We start from the raw sequence: 18298 nt of genomic DNA on the forward strand, positions 1-18298 counted from the left end.
AAAGGAGTTTGTTTCCACACACTGTTTATCATGGTAACTTTGGATCAGAATTCTGATCAGATTTAACAGTAATACTGCTAGAAGGACATTAGCACAGCCATCCCTTCACATAAAAGGAGGAGTTTTTAAAAGATAATAGATTATACCAGTATCTGTAAAACTGTTTCATAAATCCCCAAAAGATTGTGTCCATGCATAAGGCAACAAAGTCAGTAAAATATTCATAGCATCAAAGCTAAATTCTTAGCCTTTGTTGCAAAAAAATAAGAAGTTGTCAAGGATGAAATCTTGATTGTTAACACCAAATACTAATAAGAGAAACCACAGAAACATGGCAGGAAACTTGCCATATCTGCATAACTTACAACAGAAGATCTTAACATTCACAGGCTTTTTAAAAAAAGCCACACACAACACATTGAGAAACCTGAGTGAAAACATTTTAGGAACATACTGATAGAAGACCACCAACTAATCAGTCTGTTCCTTTTTAAGTTCATTTGTCAATTAAGTGCTTAGAATACAAGCTAGACTCATTTGTATGAACCTATACATACAGTATATCATATGCTATTGTTTCCCATTCTATAGAGTGGGATTGTCTTTAAATGAAGTGACTCTGGGCATGCAGGCAGTGTGGCAAGGGAAAGGTTAAGATCAATAAAGAGGCAATACCTTGCTTCCTTAAAGGAGCATTTTATGGCAAAAGTGTGCATTGTTTCAATGAACTCAAGTGATCTTTATAGAGAAGTTCAGTTTTACATATATGATTTCTAGTCAGATTTTCCATTCTTACACATTTTGACTTCTTCTTGTCTAGTGAGACAAATAACTTTGTAGCATCCCTTTGTAATTTTGACCATCCACATCAAGTTCATCACATCCAAGACAACACTAGAGATAATCCAGGCGCTTTGGGCTGCAACTCCTACTCTGTGGAAAGCCTCTGTTCCAAACACAGAAATGACGTTGGCATAATAAACAGGCATGACTACAATCCTCACCATGAAGAACACGACTGTCATCAGCACCCCATTGATGATGTTGGCTTTTGAAGACTTGGGGTACCCCAGCACTTCAAAGAACCACCTGCAAGAGAGAAGTGTTCACAAAACCAAACAAGTTTCAGATTTTTCAAATCCCTTCTTATGACCAGTCACTATTCAATTTATGCTCAAGCCCTCCCAATCCTAAAATGCTGCCTTGTATTGTGGCTTCATCTAAAAGCTCTTTAGGCCAGTTAATTGTCTTGGTGCAAAGCATAGTGTAATCTCCATTACTACTTTAAAAAGTTTCATAATATTTTAAGGAACAGCATGTACAATAATCTCCTAATTTGAATTGTAAACTAATATGTAATAAGTATACATGTTAGTTGCTATCACTGTAGCGTAGAGGAGTGGTTTTCAACCTTTTTTCGTTTGTGGACCCCTAACAAAGTTCAAATAGAGGCTTTGGAAATCTTAAACAATTTGTGGACCCCTAGGGGTCTGCAGACCACAGGCTGAAAACCACTGCTGTAGAGCATGGATAATTTGTTTTGTAAATTAACTTTAAAATGACTACTGTGAAATTTATTTTTTGTTCTTTGAACATTTTAATTTGCACTTTTTTTTTTTTTTAAGAAGTGAAACTAAGCTGAGAAATTTAGCTCCAAACTTCCTCAGAATTATAGATTAAGGCCCCTACCAAATTCATGGTCCATTTTGGTCAATTTCACAGTCATGGGATTTTAAAAATTGTAAAATTTCATTATTTCAGATATTTAAATCTGAAATTTCACAATGTCGTAACTGTAGGGGTCCTGACCTAAAAGGGGGCTTTAGAGCAGGGGTCTCAAGGTTATTTTAGGAGGGGCGGGGGGGTGTCACAGTATTGCCACCCTTACTACTGCGCTGCTGCTGGTGGCTGCGATGCCTTCAGAGCTGGTCAGCCGGAGAGCAGCGATTGGTGTTGTGAGTAGGACCCCCATCTGTTGTTATTTCACATTTGCTGGATTTGGGCTTTTGTGATTGGTGCCTTGCTACTGTCCTAGTAAGATCCTTTGAGATCAGTCTGGTCCCAAGCCAAAACCTCAGCTCTAAACATTACAAGCTGAATTCCATTATTATATTAATGCTTAGCTGTATGAAAAATGTCAGTGTGGCAGAGTAATTTTGAATAGGTTTTCTATATTTTGATGCCCTAATAGAGAGGTGTAACTATTACATATAGCCTATTGCCTGGCAAGTAGAACCTGTAGGTTGGGTTCTTAAGAAAGTATTTATATTATTGTATGTTCCTCTCTTTCCCCTTCACTCACACAATAAAATCACTGCATTGAAGATTTGTACAGCTGTGACAGGTCAGAAAAAGGACAGAGAGGACCAAACCATAGAAAACAGCTTAACTGCTGAACCTGTGAAGGCATAACCAGCTAAAACTACTGACCATTAAGCAACAGATGTAATGATAGTTAGAACTTCCACTTTGTAAAACTAATCGTATAGCCTGTTACAAATTTATTACTAGGGGTCACAGCCATATTGACAGATACTTGTGATATGACTGATTATAATTACTAGGGATCTATAATGTCCAAAGTCAAAAATTTTCTTAGATATGCATCAAGATGCTGATTAGGTACTGTGCTGTGCCAGCATATTAATTTATAAATGCTTTTTAAACAATAAATGAAAAATGGTAATAGCACAACTGCTCACAACCAAAGTCAGGCAAAACATAAATTGTCATTCTATCACTGACTAAATCCATGCTAAAATTAAACTTGCCTTTTATATGGACAAGCCCAAATCAGAAAACAGTAGAAGAACAGAAAGGAGATGCAAGGTAATAATTTAAGAAAAAGTAAAACCTCTATTTACTGTTATGACAATTGTGCAATTCCTTTGTAATTTTTTAAAAAGTGAATTTAATGCTTGTGAAAGTGCTGGATTATTAGACAGCGCTGGAGACTAACTATAGAACAGATATAGCACAGACAGCGTCAGGGCAGTTCATACTGCCCTCACTATTCTACTTATGTGCTTAATGCTGAGAAGAGTGACAGTCTCTAGGGAAGAGGGAGGTTCAGTCTCTAGGTCCATTTAGATCTTTGTCTTTATGCCAACAAGAAAGGAAATTGTGATAGTGGTTTTTGTGAAGTGAGCAGAGTAGTGCTCTGCTGGACTGTGGTTTAAACCTTTAAATTTTAGGCAGACAGTTCAATTCTACAGCTCATCTATTCCAGATAGTGTAGGTTCTGTCAGCTGGGTTAAAAAAAAAGCATACATCTTTCAAAGAACAGAAATCTGCTCTATAAGAGCAAGACTTTAGTGTCCTGTACTATACTTTTTTTGCATTAAATTAGTCATTAGGAATACTGAACAAACTCTTTTCAGTAGTATTCATATTTACAGCTCGCCAGAAACAGTTTCATCTGAGTCATAAAATTACTTTCTCAAAATATAAATTCAAGAGGTATATTATACCAATATTTTTCTAATTGCAAGATGGAGAGGAGAGGCAAGACTGACACTAAAATCCAGAACAATGGTCTGCTTTTTCTTCTATGGTTTTATTGTTCTAAATTTTGTCTTTAGACTACAATTTTTAGAAGAAATTATTGTAAATAAGAGGGTGAAAATATTTCACGTGCCAAGTATGTTATTTCATAACATTACATGCTACCATTAATTGGGCTACAAGATTGTTAGTTACAGTTTTCCTTTAGGGTTGTATTATCCCTACATTCAACTCTGGCACTTTGACAAGCTAAACAAAACAAATTTCTTATGTTCTTTTAAAATTAAAATAAGGATATATAGTGAGGTACAAATAGTTTAAAATGGTGAGATGAGATTTTTCATATGTTACAAAGAATCCTAAATTGAACTAAGTTGACCTGTATTTTGTATACTGTCTGGTGAGAATTTAAGCCAAATCATGAGAGTGATAAGTCCTGGCACAGTCAAAGAATTATGATGTGATTGGAACAACAGAGACTTGGTGGGATAACTCACATGACTGGAGTACTGTCATGGATAGATACAAACTGTTCAGGAAGGACAGGCAAGGCAGAAAAGGTGGGGTAGTTGCATTGTACTTAAGAGAGCAGTATGACCACTCAGAGCTGCAGTATGAAACTGCAGAAAAACCTGAGAATCTCTGGATTAAGTTGAGAAGTGTGAGCAACAAGGGAGATGTCATGGTGGGAATCTGCTATAGACCACCAGACCAGGGGGATGAGGTGGATGAGGCTTTCTTTAGGCAATTAACAGAAGTTACTAGATCACAGGCCCTGGTTCTCATGGACTTCAATCACCCCGGTATCTGCTGGGAGAGCAATACAGTAGTGGATAGACAATCCAGGAAATTTTTGGAAATTGTAGGGGACAATTTCCTGGTGTAAGTGCTGGAGGAAGCAACTAGGGGCAGAGTTCTTCTTGACCTGTTGCTCACAAACAGGGAAGAATTAGTAGGTGAAGCAAAAGTGGATAGGAACCTGGGAGTCAGTGACCACGAGATGGTAGAGTTCAGATCCTGACACAGGGAAGAAAGGAGAGCAGCAGAATATGGACTCTGAACTTCAGAAAAGCAGACTGACTCCCTCAGGGAACTGATGGGCAGGATCCCCTGGGAGAATAACATGAGGGGAAAAGGAATCCAGGAGAGCTGGCTGTATTTTAAAGAATCCTTATTGTGGTTGCAGGAACAAACCATCCCGATGTGTAGAAAGAATAGTAAATATGGCAGGCGACCAGCTTGGCTTAACAGTGAAATCCTTGCTGATCTTGAACACAAAAAAGAAGCTTACAGGAAGTGGAAGATTGGACAAATGACCAGGGAGGAGTATAAAAAAATATTGCTTAGGCATGAAGGAGTGAAATCAGGAAGGCCAAATCACACCTGGAGTTGCAGTTAGCAATGGATGTTAGAGTAACAAGAAGGGTTTCTACAGTTATATTAGCAACAAGGTGGTGGTCAGGGAAAGTGTGGGACCCTTACTGAATGGGGGAGGTAACCTAGTGACAGAGGATGTGGAAAAAGCTAATGTACTCAATGCTTTTTTTGCCTCTGTCTTCACGAACAAGGTCAGTTCCCAGACTACTGCACTGTGCAGCACAGTATGAGGAGGAAGTGACTAGCCCTCTGTGGAGAAAGAAGTGCTTCAGAACTATTTAGAAAAGCTGGACGAGCACAAGTCCCCTTAGATGCAGTGCATCTGGCCCCATGTGCTAAAAAAGCTGGCAGATGTGGTTGCAGAGACATTGGCCATTATCTTTGAACACTTATGGCAATTGGGGGAGGTCCTAGATAACTGGAAACAGGCTAATGTAGTGCCCATCTTTAAAAAAGGAAAGGAGGAGGATCCGGGGAACTACAGGCCAGTCAGCCTCACCTCAGTCCCTGGAAAAATCATGGAGCAGGTCCTCAAGGAATCAATTTTGAAGCACTTTGAGGAGACTAAAGTGATCAGGAGCAGTCAGCATGGATTCACCAAGAGCAAGTCATGCCTGACTAACCTAATTGCCTTCTATGATGAGATAACTGGCTCTGTGGATGAGGGGAAAACAGTGGATGTGTTATTCCTTGACTTTAGCAAAGCTTTTGATACGGTCTCCCACAGTATTCTTGCCAGCAAGTTAGAGAAGTATGGGCTGGATGAATGGACTATAAGGTGGATAGAAAGTTGTCTAGATTGTCAGGCTCAACGGGTAGCGATCAATGGCTCCATGTCTAGTTGGCAGTCAGTATCAAGCAGAGTGCTCCAAGGATCAGTCCTGGGGCCGGTTTTGTTCAATATCTTGATTAATGATCTGGAGGATGGCGCGGATTACACCCTCAGCAAGTTTGCAGAGCACACTTCACGGGGAGAAGTGGTAGATATGCTGGAGGGTAGGGATAGGATACAGAGGGCCCTAGACAAATTAGAGGATTGGGCCAAAAGAAATCTGATGAGGTTCAACAAGGACAAGTGCAGTCCTGCACTTAGGAAGGAAGAATCCCATGCACTGCTACCGTCTAGGGACCGAGTGGCTAGTCAGCAGTTCTGTAGAAAAGGACCTATGGGTTACGGTGGACAAGAAGCTGGATATGAGTCAGTGTGCCCTTGTTGCCAAGAAGGCAAATGGCATTTTGGGCTGTATAAGTAGGAGCATTGCCAGCAGATTGAGGGACATGATCATTCCCTTCTATTCAGCATTGGTGAGGCCTCATCTGGAGTACTGTATCCAGTTTTGGGCCCCACACTACAAGAAGAGTCCAGTGATTAGGGGGCTGGAGCACATGATTTATGAGGAGAGGCTGAGGGAACTGGGATTGTTTAGTCTGCAGAAGAGGAAAAAAAATGAGGGGGGGATTTGATAGCTGCTTTCAACTACCTGAAAGGGGGTTCCAAAGAGGACGGATCTAGACTGTTCTCAGTGGTACCAGATGATAGAACAAGGAGTAATGGTCTCAAGATGCAGTGGGGGAGGTTTCGGTTGGATATTAGGAAGAACATTTTCACTAGGAGGGTAGTAAAGCACTAGAATGGGTTACCGAGGGAGGTGGTAGAATCTCCTTCCTTAGGGGTTTAAGGTCAGGCTTGATAGAGCCCTGGCTGAGATTATTTAGTTGGGGATTAGGTCCTGCTTTGAGCAGGGGGTTGGACTAGATGACCTCCAGAGGTCCCTTCCAACCCTGATATTTTATGATTCTATGATAATTGAGTTGTTTTTATATAAATCAATGGAATTTGGAGATTAAAATGCAATTGTATATTATAACTGCAGCTTGGTGTTATTTTTGTTAATACTATAGCAGAATACAAACAACAAAAAGACATAATATAAACTAATCTTTATGAACAATTTACTTTAGTTACTGTCTCAGAGGTCTGGTTCTTCTCAAATTTAATTAAAGTTATATATATAAATTTATGGGACAATAAATCCCTTAATGTAATAGACTATCACCATCTTCTGCAGAGATTCCTGTTTGTCTGCTAAGATAATAATTCTGGGTATTTGAGGACACTTGGCCTCAGTCAAAGAACTTTTAAATAAACATTTAAAGTAAATTGTGTATCTTTAATGATATGATATGTTGTGATGCTTCATATCACAATCTTTTAAAAAAAAAAAAGAAGAAAGGATTGATACAGATACCACTGAAAAAATCTGGGTGAAATCCTGGCCCTATTGAAGTTAATGGGAGTTTACCCATTGACTGCAATGGGGGGGTAGGATTTCATCCCAGGGAGGCAAGAATACCTTTTTATATAACCTTGATAAGGCCACAACTGGATCTTTTTCCTACGGACTCCTCAATACCGAAGTAATATTGATCGATTAAAGCAAGAACCACCACCTTGCAGTTTCTGAACAAATAAAAAGTAACCTTTATGGATCATTATAATCTCACCCTGTCTCTCTAACTGAAAAGCTGAGCTTGCCAACCCAGTGTTTGAGACAGACCCCAACATGGCACCTTCTCATAGAGCTACTAGAGACTATGTAGTATACTATACTCTACTGCAGGGGTTCTCAAACTTCACTGCACCGTGACCTTCTTCTAACAAAAAATTACTACACAACCCCAGGACAGGGGACTGAAACCAGAGCAGTATTATAAAATATTGACCGCAAGTAATCTAGAACAATGATGAAGGTTTCTAAATATCAGAGGGATGAAGTTCTGGAACAGCCTTCCAAGTGGAGCCATGGGGGCAAAAAACCTAACTGGCTTCAAGACTGAACTTGCTAAGTTCATGGAAAGGATGGTATGAGACTACCTAAAATGGCATGTAGCTGATGTGCGACTGCTTGAAGCAAGTATCTTCAATAGCCACTGATGGGGAGGGCTCTGAGTTACTGTAGAGAATTCTTTCCCAGGTGTTTGGCTGGTGGGTCTTGCCCGGGGTCAGATTGCCAGAGACTGTGAGGGTGGTTCCCCCCGCCCCCTTCCTCTGCAGCACAGGGCATGGGTCACTTGCAGGTTTAAACTAGTGTAAATGGTGGATTCTCTGTAACCTGAAGTCTTTAAATCATGACTTGATGACTTCAATAAGTCAGCTAGAGGTTATGAGTCTATTACAGGACTGGGCAGGTGAGGTTCTTTTTTATCTAATAACCTATTTATACCTATCTAATTTATACACTTATGCATACTCTTTTGTTCAATAGATTTATGCCAACTTCATGTTGCATACAGAATGCTATTTACAATAAGGAGGAACTTCTCTGGAATGCACTGGAACAGTTCTAGAAGTACAATAACCCGAAATTTTCATAGCAAGCAAGCTTTTTTCGGCTTATAAATCTGGCTATGTTCAAGTGTGACTACAGAAAGTGAATCAAATTTCTGTTATTTACAGTTAAATTCAGTTATCTGACAAGACACAAGTTAAAGTAAAATAATTAACAACCACCTACCGCTGATTCACAAAAGGAGTAGAGAACTCTGCAAGTAGACGGAAGTTACCAAAATATGCCAACATTCCTCCATCCTACATAGCAAGATAAATATTAAAAAGAAGAATCAGGGATGTAAACTCTAGTCAGAAATTTAAATCTGAAGAACACATTGACCATTTCCATTTTGTTAAAGTTTCCCAGCATTTGTAAAATTGTATAGGATCTCAAATACTTTACCAAAACTGAAAGTGTCAAGTAAATGTAATAAATTTCATAATCCTCTTTATAAAAAAAACTTTAAAGTAAACTGTTTAACATTTAATACTGCTGCCCTTTGATTTTTTTAAAAATGATAAATTAAGAAAGCAGGGAAATATGCAATGTGTCTTGTGACTCCAAATCATTGACCAAGTATTCAAAATACTTTAGTTATTTGTGGAACATTAAACAAATGCCAAAAGTTGGCTAATAAATGATGGCACTCCCTAATCAACGTAAAAATAGTGGTAAGTTATGATAAATTAAAATGGATCTATTTTACAGTGATGATCTAAAATGATTCAAGAGCATTTTGAATCTCATGTTTTAAATAAATCCAGCAGAACCATACTTTAAACTCAGAGAAAAGGAGCACTCGTTTAAGTAAGTTAGTTAGCCAAAACAGAGCCTGAAGGTCAGATCCTTGGTTCTGTTCCAACTCTTCTGCACTGCTCCATCACTGCAAAAGAGCTGGAAAGCCTGCATAACTAGCCAGCTGGATTCTCTCAGCTCAGGGGAAATCTGTGGATGGTGTAGAACAGACTATGCAAGCTCTACTCTAATCTTGTTAGAGGCCCCAGCAAAGGGGACAGGTTGGAGGAAGGGCATGTGGCTAGAATCTTTCTGCCAGCTGCAGATTGTCAGAGAACAGCAAGGCACCAAAGCACAGCTGCACAATTAAACTGAGCATTTTGTAAACTGCCAAATTACCCAAAATAACTTTGGATTGAGGTTTCCACTTATAAACCAAATCTTCCACTTATCTGCCCTGGTTCTGTCTGTCTACAGAAGAGTAAAGATATATTGTTCATCTCTATTACTTTTTGGCAGCATCACATACTCCTAAGAGCGGTAATTAAATGTTTGTGGGAGAAGCAGTTTGAGAGGCTGAATTCTACACTGGAACCCATTAAAAAGATAGCATTCACCAACACTTGCCATACAGCAGTAGGTCAGGTGCCACCGTTTTTCCCCTATACTTGGAAAGAGGTAATAATGGCTGGCAAATATTGACTTCTTAATGACCACCACTGTATTGCTATAGGAGTTTATTAGTGTGCTCAGCATGTATAAAAAACTGAAAAATTGTGCATCCCGTGCTCTTACATTTTAAGGATCAAATTCTGCCATAAGATATATGTGCACAACTTCCACTGAAGTCAATGGTAATTTTATGCATATATCTGAGGGCAGAATTTAAACCTCGATTCAGTGATGACAATGACTTTTTTTTTTAAATTCCAAGATCAATGTCAGAGATCCTATTATTTACCTCAAATCTCTGGGACTTGTTTTACTGTCATTGCAACTAAAAGAAGACAGTAAATATTTGGTATTCTTTGACTGGCCCTGGAAGAGATAACGCTGAATTTCTCTAATCTGGTCTCAGGAGTTCCATGATTCTACTGATACGTCTATTATCTTCAGCTAGAAATAGTCATCTTCTCTGATCCAGGTAATAGGAATCCTGAGACTAAATCCAAACCAAAGATTTGGACATGCAGATGAATTAACAGGCACACTGAATGATTTCAAGTGGCAGTAAGCAACTTTATTTAACACAGGGGAAAGCATTGTATGTGAGAATGGGGGATGGCATATCAGACATTTAATGGGGTCTAGTACAAGGTTGCAAGATTCCTGCCATAAAACCAATAACTGAGGATAGTTTGTTTCTGAATCTTCTTTAACAGCCCCCACCCCATGTCTATAGAAGGTGTAAAAGTTACCAAGAGAGGATTTCAGTGCATCAAGACTTCTTGTCTCCCCTTTTTCCCCATAGGTAAATGGGCCACCAGTGAAATCCAGGATCTCATTTACCTCTGGGAACTGATCTTGTAGCCTTATCTGTACTGGACACTGGCTGCAAGTTGCAAAAAGCTAAAACATTTAACAAATTTAATATTAGGAAAGGAAGACTTAATTCTTATAACCTAACTGTGCTTCCATGATGCTGTGAGGAATGGGGGGAACCCACACTTTTGCCAATTAAGTCCAAGGGGAAAAGTTTCTTCCTGATGTTAAGTTAAGTTAGACTTGTAGCATAACAGCTTTGTTTTTAGGATGCTGCAACTAAGAGGAGTGAGTGCAGGGCAACTAGCTGGAACAAGAGGCTTTTGAAAACCTGGGGTGGGGGGAGGGAGTCTAAATAAGTGGGGGTGAAAGAGGCACTATGAGTACCAACTGGCTAGCCCATGCCCCTGTCAATGGGAAGCCTGTGGTCTCTCCCCCACCTCCATTCCCACCATGGGTGTGTTCTTGCATCCACCTCTCCTTCCCCACCTCCTGCTAGGACTGTGTACATCAGGGTGGGGCATTAAGAGTCAAGTGTATTAGTTTGTCAAACTAATTTTATATAAAAAAAGACAACCTCAGCTTTTATTTACATATAGCCTCCCCCTGATGTTTACAGGAAGAAGGTAACAAGTGAAAGCTTGCTGATATATTTGTATTACTGTATACTAGTTGCTCTCTCCATATTTACTTGGAAGGAACATCAGCTTGGGGGGGAGGAGTCATTGGTCTGAAAAATTTTTACTTATGGGATTTTCAAATGTTCCTAAGTGATTTAGGAACACCATAAGACTTCCAATGGGAATGGTCATCTATGCACTTAGAAAATCCTACCCACTATAGTTAAAATACATAAGATTAACTGAAATCAGTTAATTTTTCTATTTCCCTTCAATTTAGTTTGTGTATTCAAACAGCACTGTGTGTTTAGTCAATACCACTGTTCACCCAATAAAGTCATTTTTTCCCTTGCTGAAGGCACCCTTATCAATAGGAAAGAAGAACAGTGTCTACACTGCATTAAAAAAAAAATATTTTCAGGGACATTTTATTTAAAGGATTCTGTACCGAAATCTGGAACGTTTAAAATTAGCTTTGTCAAAAAGTTGACAGTGTCTCTTTAATAAATACTTAACAATTTATCGTTGGTGGTACAGTGCTTTGAAGATGTAAATATTAACATAAAGTGAGTGAGTGTCAGATATTAAAGAGACACCAACATAAATTAAAGTAGGATTCATTTCAGAAGTCTGCCAAAATAGGGCAGAGTTCCATTAACAATGGAAAGTGCTGTTGGGCTAAAATATGAAAAAAGTAAAGTGGGACAAGTTTTAAATCCCTTTTATCGTAATTGGATTTTTTTACACAGTAAAAAAAGAAAAAACACTGGATATACATACACTACACTTAGAGATCACGGACTTGTGGAAATGCATTGCAAATACAAGGAAAGCGGAAAACATGCAATTGCTTTTGGCTGTTTTGTCTTCTTCCTATGTGCAGCAAGCTACAGCTAAAAGTTGTCATCTACTTTTGGTCAGAGTGATTTATTTTAAGTAATTTCCTACAGCTGTATGTGTCACCTAAATAATTTGTATCAAATATCTAGTTTAACAAAATTAAGAATTTTAATTCTTCATCTCATTAAACCAATGATTCCAAATCATATCACAATCAAAATAGAGACTGCACTTAATCCCTTTTCTGGTTCCTTCTTTTGCACTTTCCAGTTGTTTGTTCCTCTTTTGTTCAGTCTCTCCCTCTATTGTCTTTGTAGTGTCAGGGAACAGAGGCTACTCATTTGCGAGTGTAGTTGGAGCACCTTTCCATTCCAAAAAGTCACACTACTGGGGAAGTGTGCCTGGGAACTAGCAGCCCCCAAACCATCTAGAAAGCAACGACCACTGAAACTCTATTCATAACCCCTCAGACCTAAAATGTCTAGTGCAAAAATCAACATAATTTTTCATTCCTTTCACCAAATTCAGAACATTGGGTAAGGACTTCAAAGTAGTAGGATCTTCAGAAGCCATATACTGGCAATTCTCCATCAAGAATTGCCATATCTATATATATCCATCCCCTCTTGTATCTTAATTCCTAGGTTTCAAAATAACTTGTTGCACCTGCTCTGTAATTTCAAGGTCGACTAGATGCAGCAAGTCTGGATCAGGTAAAAAATGCGGCCATCCTTTTGGGACAGAAGATCCGAAGACATTAGAAGAATGGCTCCAATGCTATTGCAAGGAAATCAGATTACCCCCCCCCCCACATACACACACAGAACAACCAAACAACCCCACACAGTAGTGATCATTGAAAAGTCAAATATTTTATATTAAACCTGCCATTAACTTAAAATATTTAGTACTTCTGAGGATGATTAAAGTCAGATGTCCAGTTACAAAATTTACAACTTAAAGTATTAACTGACACCAGTTTTATACCTAGTATTTAGGTATCAGTAAATAAACATGGAGAGAGCAGTACACAGCAACAATGAAGTGCAGATGCAATCTCCCACCCTATCCTCAATATAACTATCATCTACACTTTTAGGCAGCAATAAGCCTATAATAAAATGAAACTCACTGTTAGTCATGATTTGGAAGATTAAAATGTGTATGCATCATTGTATGTTATGTGGATTTCTTTGAAAGTGTGTAGAAGTACTTCATTTTAAACAGATATTTGTTTCAAACTTTATGATGGGCAGTGATGCCTAGTGGATAGAGCACTAGACTAACTCTGGAGACTTGGGTTCTACTTCTGGAACTGCCACTGGCCTAGGGGGTGACTTTGAGCAAGTCACTTTGCTGCTCTGTGCCTCGGTTTCCCCATCTGTAAAATGGGGGAAATGATACTTAACTCTTGTGTAGCGCTTCATCTGTAGCTTACAAAAGAGCTAAGTAAGCAATACAAGAGCATTGATGTTTCTTTCATTCATTTTATCAAATTACAATATATTCTTGACATAAAATTAGAGTCTTTCATAAGAAGGTATACGAAAGGACAATGCTGGTACACACTAGCAAACAGTTTAGAAACTTAAAAATAATCAGTACAATATGAAAAAAGGAGATTGAGGTTATTACAACTCCTAAATTAAAATTTTATAAAGGTCTCTTTGAAACAAACAATAGTAAGGAAGTTTCAGCATTCATACTGACATTTCATACAAATAATCATTTCCTTTATGAAATACTTCACCTGGGCACCTGTATAGCATTTTGCTGACTGTACTGGGATAGATTAGATAGCTACGTAAAATTTTTTTAAAACTACATTCAGTATACTCTAAAGTTGAATTTTTAGAGTTTAAAAAATCCCAGTTGCTGTTTTAAAAGAGTTATAGATTATAAATCTATATCTCCAGAGCTATTCAAAATGAATCTCAGTAAAAGTTATTTTACTGCTATTCTCCAGTAGGAAGTTTATGACCCAAAAAAAAAAAAAAGTGTTAATGAGCAGGCAGATGCTAAACAAACTGCGAGCTTTATAGTTAAACGTATTATTTGGTAGGAGAATTGTAAATATGTAAGTATTGTCGTTCATATTAAACAAAACCATTAGAATTTACCTTGACAAAAGGTGTTGTGAGAATTTGTTATTTATAAAAGCACTTTGAGGGTAAGTGCTCTGCCAGAGATAACTTCTGGCAGAGTCAAACCTCTCTTGTGCATGCAAGTGATGCGTAGTACATTCTGTGTGACCAGCTATGGACTTGATCCCAATCCCATTCAAGTCAGGGTCAAAACTCCTACAAAGGGAGGAGGTATTAGATCAGACAGCAAGCTGATATTTTCCTGAGATTTAATCATTGTAAAGCTGAAAGATAAAATAAAAATTACAAGGCTTTTGAATAGTAGGTTTTTACAGGCAATATGTGCTGTAATACCTAGATAAATAGTGCTGGTTAAGTGCAGACTTTCAGCATTTACTCTGAATTTTGCAGCTTTTCTTGATGTAAGCAGCCATATACTCTTGCTGCAACTATATCCTTTAAATATATTCTATACACTGTATGTTTAAACTAAAGACATTAAAGACCCTTCCCCCACCAAGGAACAGGAAATAAACTCTTATGTATTAGATATCAGTTGATAGCTCAAGGTAGCTCCCCCACAGCCACTATGTAGTACCGCATAAAAATTTATTGCAATAATTTGTAAACACCACACAATTAACAAAAGTCATTAGCTCATTGCAAAATAAAGTCTGAATAATTCCAAACTAGGTCATATGTAGAAAAAAGCTTTTTGAAAAGTCGTCTTAATTGCTGACATTCATGGAAAGTTTTAAGATTGAAAAGAATTCTAAAAAAACCTGATTGTGTTAAGATCCTGATTCAGCAAGATACTTAAGCACATCAAAGCAACTACCCATAAGTTTAAAGTTCCATGTTTTGCTGACTCAGTCACGTTTTAAACTGAAGACATTTGAGTTTTGGGAGTGGGAGGGTGACATTGAAATGTTCTTCTTAAGCTACAGCCCTTTAACACAGAGCATATTTTTGTACTGACAAGCAATAAACTGTAGAGAAAGTATCTTGCATTAGAAATCAAGTCAGTCTTAACTTTGTAAAAAGAGTTTTAACAGCATATACAGCAATTTAATCTGTGAAAGAGAAAATGTTCAGTTCAAAACACATACTGGGTCAACTAACTCAAAGCTTTAACCGGTGGCCAAAAAATATCCTATAAAGTATTTCTCAGTGTTAAGTCATTGTAACGCAATTTACTGAAATTGCAAATATGGATAGAAAAAACCACCACCCAGAACAAATGTATGCTACCATTACATAGCTCAATACAGCTCTAATATTAGTCTATTGACTTTTAAACAACTTACATAATAAACCCAATTTCAGAAGCCAAATTGGGATCAACCTCCTTGAGCTATTGAACCCAGTATTAGAGTCCACCAGCTTTGGAGTTTTAGAGGCACTTATTACTTCCCAGTTTTGCTAAATCCATGCTGTTTGACTTACCTCTAACATCTCTTAATAGCTAAGAGTATAATAAAGTTCTGGACATGAATGCAGAAGCCACCAGTGAAAGTCTAATTAATGGATTTTAGGATCTCAGATGATTATGCTGTGGGATTTAAAGTCTTAAAGTAAGCATGTCTGTGTATGTTTAGGAATGCCTATGCAGCTGCTGGGAGTGTATTTCCCAGCGTGGATAGACAAACACTAGCTCTGCTCAAGCTAGTGTCCTAAAAATAGCTGTGTGGCCACAGCAGCATGGCTAGCAACACAAGTCCATACCCATGAGAAGAGGGGTCAGGCAGGTTTGTACTTGGGTGCCTAGTCTAAACCACCATTCACATACTGCTATTTTTAATATGCTAGCTCAAGTATAGCTAGTGCATGTTTTCCAGCCTGGCTGGAAAGCACACTTCCAGCTGCAGTGTAGACATACCTACCCTTGCTTGTATGTAGAAATACAAAAAGTGGAGTTTCTTGGGGCAATGCTGTTGAGACACCAAACAGCCTAAATTCAGAGCAGTGAAATTCACCCTTAGTCACTATTCCCAATCTTGTCTGGTTGTTAGGATATTGGAAAATATGGCACTCACCAGTACAAAGTAGTAGGCATACAGAGCTGCCAAGTGATGAATTACAAAAAATTTATCACCAATTGCCTTCCAATAGTAAGTAATAAGAAACAAATCTGTAAGGGAAAAAAACCCATTACTACAACGTAAGCTACTTAAGGACTATAATAGTTCTCTTTAAAGCTTTCAATATTACAGCAATCTAAAAGGAAAACCCCTTTTTGGTTATCTGAGCTATGCATATATTTTGCATGACAAATGGTGTCCAACTGAACCCACAAAAAAGAAAAATAATCTGAATTGTCTTTGACTAGAGCATTTCAAGCTCAAGACTTCTGTATTCCACCCCCCAAATCACCCTGCACTTCAGATGGACATTAAATGTGAAAGGAAAAATTAGGCCTAATCACTGGTTAAAATACTTTAGCTCTTCAAAAAAAATGTTCATAAATCTTTATATTTCCTATGGAAGGGAGCTGCCTGGCCACAGGAGGTACACTGTGAGCAAGAGTAGATCCAGGGACCCCCCAGTTATAGGTCCTGGTCTGGAAGAGGACTCATGAGCCCACAGTAATTGTATCAAGAAACCCAGAGAGAAAAAGGGGCTTGAGGACACTGCCAGAATATGACTAGGTCCACTATGGGAATGGTGGAGCAGCAGATATTAGCAAGGCAGGGACCCCTAATGCTAAAAACATTAGCTCTTTGATTTGTTGATTTCATTTAGTCATAGTCCACCAGTGATCACAAAAGATAATGATAACCTATGTCAGATTATTTAAGAACAAATAATTGAGTGAAAGTACAACTGTAAGTAAGGATGACAGCCACATCAGATGAAATTAAAGATATTTTCAACCTCTTTCACATAGGATCAGACTCTGGCTTAAAAATATATAGGAAGACAGGGACAATGGGGAGAGGAGTAAGTATGCAGCTGTTTCCCCCAGCTTTGTTGGGATTGCAAAAAACTTGCAGCTTGCACTCTATGGGCACAGGGGAGAGTGAGGATGTTAAAACTGCCAGCAGCAGTAGACATCCCAAAAGGGGTTGGGGTCACAACTCCCATTCCTTCTGCATTGTCTGGAGGACCAAAGCTGAGTATTAAGGGTGTTCACTGGACCATCTTAAAGCATGCAGTAGTAGCCACACTACTGTTGGGTGTTCCTTCAGCACCTAATAAGGCAGTATTTCCATCTCTCTCCTCCACTAGCAGGTTACCTCCAGACACTGTACCACAGCTCACAAACACAGCAGTAGCTTTAAAAGCTACACTGGAACCTATATTGTTTATAGAAGCTCATCACATCTTCAGAATAATATTTAGATGTATCTTTGTAAGTGATAGACAACGTATAGTTACCAGAAATGAGGTAGCCTGTGGTAATAGCAATATTCAGTTTCACAATTGAAGGGTCACCCCTGTAAACATAAAAATGTACAGTTTCAGCCTTTATAATAAAAAGTTAAATTTGCATAGGACATACAAATATCACAAACCATTCCCCTCCCCCCAGGCCACTCATGCTTGATCCAGCTATGTAGCATCATGGGAATTCGGGTGAGAGGGAGAGGAGAAGACTGATTCCAAAGACAGAACACATCTGCTGCCCAGGGAGGCCAGCAGCAAGGGAATGGAGCTGAAACTCAATAAGTCCCCCGGCATACTGAGGAGATGAACAAAGGTCAGCTAATACAGAGTGCTTGTCAACACCAGGGCCGGCTCTAGGTTTTTTGCTGCCCCAAGCTCCAAGAGCACAACTGCCCAAGCAAAAAAAGGGAGGTGGCAGGAATGCCGCCTCTGGAATTGTGCCGCCTCAAGCACATGCTTGCTTTGCTGATGCCTAGAGCCAGTAATAATGTCAGCAAAGGTGCTGACCAGGAAACACCCCCTTTTATGCCTCTGATCCTGCTCTAATTTTAGCAAATGTAGTTTGGGATGATAAGTACCAGTTGAGTGAGAAGTGATTTTTAAAAAAACCTAATCATAAGATACCATGTTGACAGCTAAGTGCAAGGGAACATGAAAATTACTCTCCTGTAACCAAGCTATTTAAGAGGATCTCAGCACAGTGTCTCACTTTTGAGAAGTGCTGAAATTGTAACTTGGACTGATGGAAACTTCTAAACAGCAGTGCCCACCGCTGCACTCCGTGCGCCCTGCCCCTCTCCTCATGGCTCCTCAAAGGGCAAAGCCATAAAAGCATACATGGTGTGCCAACCACCTCAGTTTTTACCACCTCAAGTCCAAAGTTGTAATTAGGACTCAGAGGAAAAAGGTGGGAAGCGAGTGTCATTATGCAGAATCC

General features: G+C 38.8%; 1 protein-coding gene across 1 annotated transcript in view; it reads right to left on the reverse strand.

Moving 5' to 3' along the window:
• Positions 1-773: 773 nt before the first annotated feature.
• The window catches only part of TLCD4 (TLC domain containing 4), a 32509-nt gene continuing 14984 nt past the window's right edge, over positions 774-18298 (reverse strand). Inside the window, exons 3-6 of the mRNA XM_077825169.1 lie at positions 17353-17411; positions 16011-16105; positions 8397-8470; positions 774-1089 (exon numbers count right to left, since the gene is read on the reverse strand). Coding sequence (XP_077681295.1) covers positions 774-1089; positions 8397-8470; positions 16011-16105; positions 17353-17411 — 544 coding nt within the window. The remainder of the gene's footprint in view (positions 1090-8396; positions 8471-16010; positions 16106-17352; positions 17412-18298) is intronic.

This window comes from Eretmochelys imbricata, chromosome 8, assembly GCF_965152235.1.
Source record: "Eretmochelys imbricata isolate rEreImb1 chromosome 8, rEreImb1.hap1, whole genome shotgun sequence".
In the NCBI taxonomy this organism is placed as follows: domain Eukaryota; kingdom Metazoa; phylum Chordata; order Testudines; family Cheloniidae; genus Eretmochelys; species Eretmochelys imbricata.